This window comes from Sander vitreus, chromosome 11, assembly GCF_031162955.1.
Source record: "Sander vitreus isolate 19-12246 chromosome 11, sanVit1, whole genome shotgun sequence".
Classification (NCBI taxonomy): Eukaryota; Metazoa; Chordata; class Actinopteri; order Perciformes; family Percidae; genus Sander; species Sander vitreus.
In genome coordinates this window covers 17,584,411-17,596,910 of record NC_135865.1, presented here as the reverse complement: position 1 = coordinate 17,596,910, position 12,500 = coordinate 17,584,411, and the positions used below count along the sequence as shown (strand labels likewise).

The window sequence follows — 12,500 nt, the reverse complement described above, 5'->3', positions numbered from 1 at the left end:
TTATTTTTTCATAATTTTATAAATTTCCATCATGTCCAGGTATACTTAAAGCCATCTTGTTCTATTCCTGGAGATAAATCATCACAAGCACAAAATATAACTGGAATTCATGTACAGCAACTGTATATTAAAACATTCATGTAGGTGAACCAGAAGTGGACAGATGTACTTTCCTTTCTAGAGGAAGTTTCTCCCTTACCATTATATAATAGTTTTATAGAACCTATCTGTTGAGCATACATACATAAAAGAACTAACAACATTTGGCCTTGGTGATATGGCCCATGAGGCCCCTGGATACTAATGACTTGAATAAATCAAATTTCCTAAAAACAACTGCTTGACAAATTCAATTTGCTGATTTAAAGACTAACAAACAACAACAACAACAACAACAACAGAGAAATTCCTCAGAAAACAGAAAGAATGGGGATTGTCCTCGTGGTGGCCTATGCTTGGCTATATGGGTGTTTAACACACAATGACACTCTGTCTGGATTCAACCAAGAGCAGCACATAGACAACCACTGATCTGTGTCACAAGCTTTAACATCTAAATATGCCAATGTCAACTTTTCAACTTTTAGATAGGACTGGATACTTTAAAACTTTTTTTTTTTTTTTTTTTTGACTAAACTTTGCCTGTAGCACTAGCTATCAAAAACTGTCATTTACTGAAAGCTGGCATTTAAGGACTGGTCATAATAATGTTTAATCTGATCATGTAGTTCTTGATTATAAACCAAATTATTGACAACTTTAGCCTACTTTATTTTGGCAAAGTTAATAGACAACTGCTTCTCTTTTGACAACATTTTACATTTGAGATTTTGTTTTAAATGAAAAAAAGATTTGTTTTAGAAAAACCATGCAAAATATTGTCAAAGCAAAACAAAAAGATGGGTGTTGAGGATTTTAAAACTCAGGTATCAGATTGGCACTAATATCAAAAAGGATGCCCAGCCCTATACTACTTTTAGGTGAAATTGCGCATATATTAAAAACTATTTCGCATGATTTCTTACCATTCAGACCATATTCCTTTCTCCACTGAAGACTTTCATCAATCATTTTCAAGGCATCATCTATAACATAGAGTCTCCATTTGAGGTAGCCCTCCACCAGAGCAGCATCTTTTTCAAGCTTTTCCACATCTCTGGAGTCATATTTATCTATTGAATCTGTAAACATAAAACAAAGGCTCAATCACATGACAAATACCAAGAGGTCAAGCACAAGGTTTCACTTTCAACCACACTGACTGACTTATAATGCTGTTAAAACCATTCATTACAACAATATGCTGTGAGCTCATATAAAGTTTACCTGAAGGCTATAACGTTGTACCTTATTAGTCAAAACTACCAGCTGCATTGTGGCAATAAATAGCTACCGTTGGAGCTTATCTGGGCTCTGAGCATTTAGGTCATGGTGTTATCAACATGTCAAAGTAGAGCAACAGCTAACTTGTGGACAGTTAACCTATAATACTTGAGTTAAGGAAGCTGACAACAACCCCATACTAATGCAAAAGCAAGTGACTGGGCAAGGAGCAAGTTAATGTCAGCTTATTCATAATAACTGTTAGTTACCTTGGAGGAACTCATTCTTGAATCTCTGTCTCGTCTCCTCAATTTTCTTCTCAATGTCCTGTTAAAACAGAGTTCGTTAATGTTAGACACGTCTTTGGTTTAAACACATTCATTTGTAAAATTGCTTACAAATGTGTTGTAACGGTAGTTAACGATACCTGTTCTCCTTCGTGCTGCTCAAGTTCAGCCATATTTAACTGTCCCCGGCCGGGTTTCCCGTCTCTGTGGTAGTTCCTTGTTGAGCTAGCTAGTCAGCTAGCTAAGTGAGTGAATCAGTGCGAAGCGTGAAACTGAGGTCCTGTCGTCGCCATTTTGGCTTCAGCCGTGGCCACACCTCTCCGCTCCGCTGTGTTGTTTGAACTGAAAGAGCAGAGGGAGTGTGTTGAACAAGGTCACAAGAAAAGCGTTTATCTAATCATTCATACAGCTGATTCTTTTCAATATGACTACTACACACTTTAGCTTAACGGTAATATCAAAGAGGTTCTACTAAGTATTATAACCTCGTATTATCGTCATCTCTGTTTACCAACTCTTACCCACAATGCACTTGGGCTGATAGGAAGCGTTCAATTTCAGTTTGCGCGCCGCTTCGAGCAGTCGTTACGTTGGTTGAATACTGCTACATTGCTCTCTCACAAGTAAACTTAGCAACTAACGTTAGTTGTCCATATGTACACCTTGGTGAGACTTCTGTCATGAAAGTGACAGCTCCCAATTTAGCAATAACGTTGACTCAAGCTGTTAATAAGGAGGGATCGAACCTGGTAGGCACCCGAAGCTTCACTTTTGCGTAATGGAGAGATTTAATCGGCTTTCCCTATGTGGAAAGATAATCATATTTAATTGTAAACGAGCTTCAGCCACAAGTGAATGCGAACGAACCGAGGTAATATTCTCCAGCCTTGCATTTGAACGGGAAGACAACACGTTCCTGAAGGCAGCTGATGGAGCAGCTATCATCAGCAGGAAAAGATCCGCGCATGTGGATATTGTGAAATGTAAATGTGCCATAAATGTTCAGAAGAGAGTCACCACAGCGTGCATTTTAGTGACAAAGAAGAGTGAGAAAGGGGAAAGCTTCCAGTATAGTCTTCTCACACTGAGCAGCTCCAACATCCTGGAGCCCTGCATTGAGTTTAAAATCCCTTATCAAATGAGGGAGACTGTGCATATCCTCCATGGCCCCACAGTATTGTGGAGCCATGCTGGTAATGTCTTCTATGCATCTCTGCAGGCAGGAGAGGTGAGACAGATACCCATTCAGGTGTCCCACAGTGTTATTGGAGAACTTCCCCTCCACAAAGAACATGTATTTGTCCTTGGGCTGCACAACCTTTCAGATCAGTGCTCCAATACTACGTCCACAAGCCAAACCTTGGGCTATTTTGTTGAGAGTGGACAGGTGTTTGACGGCACTATGATTTTGCCTCATCCCTACATTTGCATCACACGGTGCATCTTGGTGCTATCAGCTGAGAAAGTGAATGACGTGCTGAAATCTGCTGTGATTGCAGCAACTTCGAATCAGCAACTTGTTTATTTTGAAAATGGCATCGTGAAAGACGTATGTCAGCTCCCCTTTGAACAACCTGAAAATATTCAGGTGGTCAACACAGGTAGAAATGGCTGCTTGTTTGTCATATCTTTCCACCAGGGCCATGTATGTGCTATGTGGAAGGAGACATTTCAGGTAAACCGATGTTTCAATATCTGTATTTTTTTCTACTTTCAGTTTACAGGTTTTTATAAGCTGTCTTTGTTAAACTCTCTTCCCCAGATAGCCTCCCACTGGTCAAGTGTCAGTTCTGTCCATGTGGATGACTTCCTGGGATGTGGAACAGACCAAATGCTGTTGGTTTTTAAGGATCAAGGCATAACAGGACAGCCTTTGGATACATTTCTCCTCACTGATCTCTGTGGTATTTCATATTCTGTAAGGCATACATTTTACTTTGCATGTGCAATACTCCATATATTTCTCTTGATAAAGTGAACATCTGAAGGTGGTCGGCATGACTCATTGAAATTACCTATTTCAGCATGGTCAGGACAGTGGAGCCCCAAAGACACCGCCTCCTTCACCAGAGAATGAGCTCCTCACTCTTCGAGCTTTAGAGTCCAGACTACAGGTGAGCATTTATAAACTATTACTGTAGTGGCAGCACTAATCTTTTGGCTGGGCAAAAAAAATTAGCTATTAGCATAATCAATTGTATCCTGATGATATTATCACATTGTGTTACTGTTTTACAACATATAAATGAATAATTCAAAAGCAAAAATGAACAAAATTATGTTATTGTTTTTGTTTAACATGTAGTTCTACATACTGTACATGTGCCATATAGTGATGTGTATACACTGTAGTGCTCAGTAAAACATTGTATTAATACTGTGATTTAATTTAATCCATATCGCCCTACTATGTTGCATAATTAATGATTGAAAAAAACTTTTTCAGTCACTTGTCAATGTTTGATGAATCTATAATATATACACTCAATCAAAAACAATCTGTTATTTAGAGTGGATTGACCGTGCTTCAGGAGCTTCAAAGAGAGGTGAGAGTGAAGGACAGAGTTCTACAGCAGTCGGTCCGAGCTCTTACCGATGTGGTCTCAGAAAGTGAAACTATTCTCACCCAGCATGAGCAGGTACAGTACATGCACAGAATGATACAACTATGACTTTCTGCAAAGCACTGCCTGTCGTGTTACAGTATTTAGCTAATTTTTCAGAGGCCTTGGAACTAGCGGTAGTGGGACTCAAACCAGCAGCAACTCTTTCAACCAGATCACAACCAGAGTGATACTATACCAGAAATCTTGCATTCCCTCTAGCACTGAGACAGGATAAAACAAAGTCTTCTGTTGTATTTTTCAGCGGCATTTCTATAATAATGAAATGTCAGTACCCCTGACATGCATTTTGATTTTGTTCACAACTTCAAAATGGGAAACGGTATAAATCTTTATGGGAATTTAAGGATATGCAGCGTATTACCTTAAAGGAGTTAGGAATATTACTGTTAGTCCCGCCCTCCTTCCCCTCAGTTGGTAAGTCTTTGCTTCAGCACTTGTCACTCATGTGGATAAGTTGTCATATTGAAATGACATCTCACATGAGTCTGACACAGTCAGCATTCCTAACGCTGCCACATGCATTGAGGAAGCAAATGCAGGAAATGAAAAGAAATGCCACAAATGTTTTGTTGTCTTCTACTTTGTAACTCAATGTCCTTTCATGTTTTGAAATGCTTTTGTTGCTATAATTTCTTTGTGCTGTTGGCACAAGACTTATCTTGGAAGCCCCAACCCATCTAAGTGGTGTCCTTGCTGATGCAACAAATACCCACAATAAATGGTGTATATGGCTCAAAACTAACTTTTGAAAAGCAAATTTCAAATGCTAGGAATAATTGTACTGTATTTTGACAGAAACTGTGACGCTCTTTGTTTTTGAATAGTATTTATTTTTTATTCCACTGCATGTGTACCCAATGGGCAAATTAAAATGTCTGTTAAATTGCTATTGCTGTCAATGCTGTCAAACACTTGTCATCGCTGATTATAATCGTTGCACTTCCTGTCCAGGAAGGCCTTATTGCTCTGTGGGACTGTGATGATGAGTCAAAAGACGAGGCCTTGGATGACAAGACACAAGACATGCCAGCAGTGTCTTCAAAACCTCAAGTTGACAAGCTGTGGCATCGCATCACTGAGGAGCGAATGGTTGTGGGAGTGATACTAACTACTGACAGCTCAGTGTAAACATGATTTGTTTTTTAATTGAAGTGGATTGTGAATGTCTGTGTGAAGAATGTGTGAGCTTTAAGGACCAAGGCATCAGCCTTCGTAAATATGGCCCATTGAACGTGACATTATTTAAACACGTAGTAGTGATTCTTCTTATAATGCTCTTTGATTGCCCCCAACTTTACATGGATTTCTCCAAGGCCGATGCAGTGTGGCTAGGTGTTCGCCACGGCAACGAGTATTTAATAACTAAGCTTTAAGATTTCCCCAATCCACCTGTTTCTGTTTTTTTTTTTTTTTTATATTTGAGAACATGTGGAGCAAAACAACTTCTGGCATGATTGCCTCAAGAGCCCATATATTGCTGTTTTGATTTCACCACCTGGAGATATTGGTGTTGTTAATCAGTTTACAAGCAGTCACACATACAGTCACACACACACATATTTGTTTTTTATGTGATTACCTACTGTCCATGTGATCTCTGATTGTTGGTGATGTGTTATTTTTGCTCCAGACCAGTGGCCAGTGTGAGTTTATCCATCCTGACAGAGACGGGTCAGAGCTCAACGCCTGCAGTCATCCAGACCCAGAGCCAAGTGTTCTGGCTCCCTGTGCCCTGCTCCTCATCATCATCATCCTCCTCCTCCTCCGCATACATGTTCTCAGAGCCCGCAGCCAAGAGAAGCAAGCAACACTGTGCCGGCACACCCAATGATCTCAACACATGCAGACTGGCTGTGACTGCTGTGACCAGGCTGACGCCTCTGTTGAACTCGGGCTGTGTCAAGTGCCGTGTCATGCTCCATTACGTCCAGAGACAAGATGCTTTTGCCCTTGTGAGCAACCCAACACCGGTTGTTCTGCATTGTGGTCAATTTGCTTTAGACATCCACAGTGATTTCCACACCCGACTGTTGAAAAACCCAGATCTCAAAACAGGTAAAATCACAAATGCCTACGACTTAAGATCTACATTTTGACAGATGGCTGTTCACTATTGTCTCTTTTTGCACAGATGAGGTTAAAGAGGACTTGCTGAGTCTGATGGCGGTGCTGGATCGCTGGGTCTTCCACATAGACTCTCCTGAGCACAGCTTAGGTGATATAGCTAGCTGGATTCAGAAAAGAGTGGGTTGTAAGAGGGTAGAAGTGAGCCCTCAGTATCTGCTGTTGAATTCTTCAGGACCATCTGCTCTCATGCTGCTGCACTGGCATCAGATAACCCCTTTCCAGGGTGAACTGTCTGTCCACTCCAGGTAAATAATTTTTAATTACAGATAGCAGTAACATGGCTGTATCACTGCCTCAGAGTTGTAGGTCTTCAAGTTAAAGGTGCCCCATTGAATTGTCTTGTAAACAAAGTTTTCTGTTTACATGAAGTGTTACTTACCTGTACCAAAACACATTGGGCCTCATTCACCAATATCTTCCTAAGTTTTCTCTTAAATATGTTCTTAAGAAAGTCCCTAAGAAAAGTCTACGTCAGATTCATGACGTGTTCTTAAACAGCAGAATTGTTCGCACCTGTGTTCTTAGGATTGATGAATCCCACATCTTCGTAATTGAAAGCGCGTGCCAGTTGTTCCCAATTAGCATAAGAAAACGCCCCGCAAATTCCCATATAAGGACATGACACTTCCTGTGCACCTCCTGGGAAGCGGGAGACTGCGTTCAAGAGATGATTGTCAGAGTCGCAGATGACTTGTACATTGCAGTGGTGGAGGAAGTACTGAATCTCAGTACTTAAGTAAAAGTACAAATAACCAGAGACATATTTATTTTAGTAAAAGTAGAAGATGTCCACTACCACAAACAAGGCCTGGCTTTTAAAAAAAAGTTCCTATCCTAACCAGCATAAAACGGAAATATGTTGTTAGAATCGGAATGCGGTTGGTTTTATTCATGGATGTATTTTATGACAGTTTTATTTTCTTTAACCATGCAAGTAAGCAAATAAAGTGTGTGAAGCAGCGAAAAAGGGGAGGAGATGTGAAGAGGTCCAGCCAAATAAATAAACATAAATAAACGCGGAAGCGTAAACGACGCAGTGGAGAGAAATATATGGAAACTATGATTTTAAAAATAGGAATAATTAAAAAAAAAAAAAAAAAACATTTTCACTTTTACCGGAGGCTGTATTACCGAGGGTCAGCAGCGCTGCGCCCGGGCTCTGGAGCACCGGAGCCGGCTTGGAAACCGATGAAGGATCGGCGGTGCCCCATATCTATGGTAACCAAACCTCACTGGTGAGACAAACGTGTGACGGTCAGGAAGACGTTTTGGCAGGAACGTTGTAGAAATGTAGTGGAGGAGAAAGTATAGAGAATTGCTGCAAAATGTAACAAAGATAGTGGAAAAATGTAGGCTACTTAAGTACAGTAACAAAGAATTTGTACTTTGTTACATTCCACCACTGCATTTTGGCCCTATAAATAGCGCGATCAATCACAAAATAACGCAGGATTTAATTTAATACATTGCTGATGTAAATTGCAGTGTTAGTGTTTCTTTGCATACTATGATTTTATTTTTCAACAAATGATCAGAAATACATTACAGTACAATACTATCATTGTAAACGACTGTAGAATTAAATAAAATGCAGTAACCAATTATTTGGAGCAAATTGTCATCACTCAAATGTGCGTAAGAGTGCTCTTGAGTGTTCGTAGAGTTTGTTCTTAGCTAAGAACAAATCCAAGATAAGAAAACATTAGCGAATGTCAGAATCTTCGTAAAAAGTGTGGTTTAAGAACACATTTCTTCGTAAGAACGGTTGGTGAATGAGGCCCAGTGTGTGTCTCCTTGAGGTCTGACAAAGCTATTGAATCCATGTCCTATTTTGAAATTTAAGTTTGCTGCTTATTTGATTTGTCACTTAAAGTTGGAAAAACACAGACTACTTTGTCTAATAGAGAGATTTTCTTTTCATTTGTAAACTATGATATTGCTGCTCTGTGTACTGGTTCAGACACTACTACCAGGGCTCTCTTGAATTATTCTATTTTATTTAAAAGAACCAAGGAAGGCAGTAGACGTTGGCACTGCTCAATTTATATTAATGGAGTCTTTGAAGTTGACTAGGAAGCATGCCTGTGTGATAATCCACTGAATATCAAAGTGATTAGTATTCTCTGGCCAGCAGAGCGCTTAAAATGACAAATTCTGCAAATAAACTCTGAACAGGTAGATGGGTGTAAAGCAGCTGGCAGAAATTATATAAAGACATAAAGAATTTATTACAACACATATTATATAATAACATGCATATTGTGCCTCTGTTGGTCCTTTGCAGTCAGTTACAGACGCTCCAGTTTCTGGACTCTCTCTTGGCTTACCTCCCTGTGTCCTGTTCCATCCAGCCTGTCAAAGGTACAAAAGGACAGGGTGCAACTCAAATATTTTCTTTGGCACTGGAGAAAGAGATGGTGTCACTCATTGAGTGTGTGTCATCGCTACTTTGTGAAGAAGAAGAGGAAGAGGAGGAGGAGAGGAAGAGCCTTGGACACGAGGAGACCCCCGAGCCAGGTTCTGTGAAGGGGCTCCAGAGGTGTAGGGAGGTGTTTCAGCGGGACGTGGAGAGGAGTAGGATGAGATTGAGCCCCCTGGTGGATGTAGGGAGGTATCGTAGGCTAACCCAAAGCATGTCCAAAGTCCAGCTCGATGGGGATTTGGCGGCTCTCTTAGACACTCAGAGAACTTTTCTCTGCTAATATGCTGTAAATGTTGTTGTTGTTGTTGTTAAAAATCCCTTCGCAAAGTCTGGACACGCAGTTAGTATTAATGATGGGGAAGCCAACTCTTTAGTAGTGCATTGTGTTAAGTGTAATGACCAAAGACAGTACATCATGTTCTTCACATTTCTTGGTTATGTTTCTGCTGTACTGTGTGTGTGCTTTCTTAGGGGGCTTTCACACCTGAAAGTCCGAACCAAGGTCTGGACCACGGTTCATGTTTTTTGCATTTGAGCCGGTAAGTTTTGGTTTCACACTGAAGTTATGCAAGCGCACAAAAGATCTACACGTGACAAAACTACGTCCTGCCGTCATCACATACGTGAGCTGCGTCTCCAGATACTTATAATTGATTGGTTTGTAGACGGCCGTCCCTGTTTTTTTTCAACTGACTGCTGCTCTCCCCTACTGCTGCGCCAATTTTTGTTTTGTTGCGATGTTGAGAAGCAAAACACGGGAACTGTCTTTCTGGAGCAATTATTCAGAGACAAACCGAAACCTACACTGTACATTTACTACCACCTAACAAGTAAACTGCTGATGTATTCTCTGCTCTGATAGCCGACAGCTGTCTGCTCTGAGCACATTCACCGTCACACTCTCATGTACACATTTAACACCGAGCTATTCCTTAATGGCGCTTCCCCGGTCTTATAACACGATGATGAACCGGACCATGGTTCAGTTTGATCCGGACCGAGGCTAACTCTTTTGGTCGGACCAAATTTCGTCCGTTTGGTGCGGACTGTGGTCCAGGCGAGGTTTCACACCTGTAATTTTGGTTCGGATCAAACTGAAAAGTCCGAAGGTCCGGACCAAAAGTGTGAAAAGCCCCCTCTCTTGGGGTTTATACCTATCTAGTGTCTGCTACTGAGTCAGCCTATTTCCACTGGATCACTGTAATCTGATACTGATGGTATACTTCTTTCCGCTGAGCTTATTCTTTTGTTTGTGTCCCTAGACCCTCTGTATTCACAAATGCTCTTTAATGTCTGTTGTTGTTGCTGCTGCTGCTGCTGTGTGCTATTCAGTAGGAGAGAGACCACTTTCATCCTGGAGTGGGAAACTGTTTGTGTTATAAATAAAGGCAACAGGTGATGGTTAGAGCAAGGGGGTTGTACATCTGCTCAGTGGCTGGGTTTGACTGAAAGCTTTTAGTGGTACTTTTCCACTTATGGTTCAGTTGTTTTCCTGTGAAACGATGTAAATAAAAAAAATTGTCCTTGGATTCTGTTTCTTCTGTGCTGCTGCACAGGCTGTCAGCACTGTTAGTTAAAATGCCGTTCACCCAAGTAAACATCAAATCCTAAAAGGATCTGGATACATGAGGTCTGTGGCAGCTTGACCATAGTGTTTGCTAAAATCGCTGGTGAGGTTGTTGTTCCCCCAGTGGGCTGGAAAAAAACGAGGATGTGCATTTTGTTTAGCTGAGGTAGTCCGTCTCTGTGTAGTACTCAGTCTGAGGGGAGATGAACTTCCCTTCTTTTACACCTTTAATATGTCTTCATTACAAGTAACCACTTCCACTGGACTCATTGCCACAGGACTCCACTGAACTTAGCTGAAACATAATTACTTCAAAGTGAGTGATTTTTAATGTGTTACTTTTGATGGTAATGCTACTGTGGGTTAAATGAAATGTTAGTTACAAAATATATTTTTGTCTTGTTTGAATGGAAGTAAAGCCCTTGTTTGCAGCTCATTTAGCTTTTGCTGTTATATTGAGACAACTCAACTTTAGCCACCATGCAAGCTGATCGAACACATCAACTCTTTGTTTTTGCTTCTTCGATCCCTCACATACAGACAACAGGCAAACCTCCCCCACCTTTTTTTTGTTGGCTGTGACACAAGCACCCCTGTCACTTCTAGCACAGAATAAGAATTGTAAACACAGCTGGTAAACCAGACAAGTAAAAGGCCAGGGAGAAAAAGATCAAATGTGAAAATGAAAGTTCAATTGTATTGGTTCCCTTAAAGCCCTGACTGCCACCCAGAGTAAAATATATGGTTTGTCATCCCATTATTGTCTGTTAACTTCTATTAACTTTGAGTGGTGGAAGAAGGCTGCAGGTTTTTTTTTTTTTGGGGCTTTTCTGCCTTTAATTGATAGGACAGCTAAGTGAGAGAGGGGGAAGACATGCAGGAAATCATCTCAGGTCAGACTCGAACCCTGGACCTCTGCGTCGAGGCATAAGCCTCTCAGTATATTTGCGTCTGCTCTACCCACTGAGCCAACACGGCAACCAGTCCCCTTAGTTTAATAGGGAATGAAAACGTGGTAGATAAATTGTTTCTCGCGAAAATACTTGCTTTCAACCATATTCTATGGCCTTCCATGTCAAATAGAGTTGCTCAGTTGTCATGGAAATTTGTTGTTTTTCAGATGTTTTTCCATTTTAAAATGGTCTCCAGAGGCACTAGGCTCACCATGATTATAGACAAGGCTACCTTGAGCTATAAGAACGAAGTAGAGATCAATACTAACAGCCTGCAGATGATCTCACACCAACCAGCAATATTTCTGTTGCTGAAGTGCCACGTGTACCACTTTTAGTACAGCATTCATACGGCAGAAATCCAATCCATAACATGGGCTCTCCTCACAGACACAGTGCCTGTTTTGTTGTTTGAAGAGTGTCATAGAAGCATAAACCCAAAATAAAATAGGAGAATTTGCTGCTGGTTTTATTATTACTTTAATACAGTGGAAATGTCTTTAATTTAGTGTTCATGTTTGGGCATAAGGGACACACGTTTGGCAAAATCATGCTCCAGTGTTCTCAACTCCATTAATTTCCCGCTTTTCTCTTACACTGGTCTTCTCAATTGCTCTGCTGTTGCTATGGCAACCCTTGTTTTGTGCCTCTCTCAGACCTCACAAAGCAGCCTCCCTAAACTTTAATTATGGAAAGTTGTTTTCCTTCTTAAACACAATTATAAGCTGTAAATTATTTTTCTTTCATAAGCCGTCATACTGAACTTGATTGCATAAGGGCTTTGTATATTCCAACGGCAATAATAATGGCCCGTGATGTAAGGCTGTGTCGGTGAAATAGATGGTATGCCTATTCTTTAACAGTATTATTGATTAGTTTATAATCCCTGTGTGTTGTGCATTACATTAGTAGATGATTCATGCAGCAGTCTCAATAAACCTATACCATAGGCCATGTATTATTCATCTTTAAGATAAAAATAAGATTGATGGGTCCTGGCATTACCCACAGTATGATAATGCATAGCACCATTATGTAATTACAGGATATTGAGAGCTGATATGGCCACTTCTGTCTCTTTAAGAATGATATATTTGGATTATTCATGGCTTTTGTCTGATCTCACATGCAGTAACAACAGGTGGAAACAGTTTAAGAAGCATATTTTATACTATATAATATATATTGACAGAC

At 40.5% G+C, this 12,500-nt stretch overlaps 2 protein-coding genes across 2 annotated transcripts in view; one reads left to right on the top strand and one right to left on the bottom strand.

Annotated features, from left to right (window-relative positions):
- mospd2 (motile sperm domain containing 2) overlaps positions 1-1,938 on the bottom strand; it is a 17,068-nt gene extending 15,130 nt beyond the window's left edge. The window contains exons 1-3 of the mRNA XM_078262011.1: positions 1,751-1,938; positions 1,593-1,650; positions 1,026-1,181 (exon numbers count right to left, since the gene is read on the bottom strand). Coding sequence (XP_078118137.1) covers positions 1,026-1,181; positions 1,593-1,650; positions 1,751-1,783 — 247 coding nt within the window. The 5' untranslated portion in view covers positions 1,784-1,938. The remainder of the gene's footprint in view (positions 1-1,025; positions 1,182-1,592; positions 1,651-1,750) is intronic.
- Positions 1,939-2,138: 200 nt separating this feature from the next.
- On the top strand, positions 2,139-9,748 carry fancb (FA complementation group B). Its single transcript, XM_078262010.1, has 8 exons — positions 2,139-3,285; positions 3,373-3,528; positions 3,635-3,724; positions 4,121-4,249; positions 5,189-5,361; positions 5,868-6,292; positions 6,369-6,609; positions 8,649-9,748. Exons 1-8 carry the CDS (start codon positions 2,389-2,391, stop codon positions 9,064-9,066), a joined length of 2,529 nt encoding a protein of 842 aa, XP_078118136.1. The 5' UTR covers positions 2,139-2,388; the 3' UTR covers positions 9,067-9,748.
- Positions 9,749-12,500: the final 2,752 nt, after the last annotated feature.

Coding starts and splice junctions, on each gene's coding strand:
- fancb (XM_078262010.1), top strand. CDS start 2,389: ATGGAGAGATTTAATCGGCTTTCCCTATGTGGAAAGATAATCATATTT. Junction 3,286..3,372: donor TGTGGAAGGAGACATTTCAG/GTAAACCGATGT, acceptor TCTCTTCCCCAG/ATAGCCTCCCACTGGTCAAG. Junction 3,529..3,634: donor TCTGTGGTATTTCATATTCT/GTAAGGCATACA, acceptor TACCTATTTCAG/CATGGTCAGGACAGTGGAGC.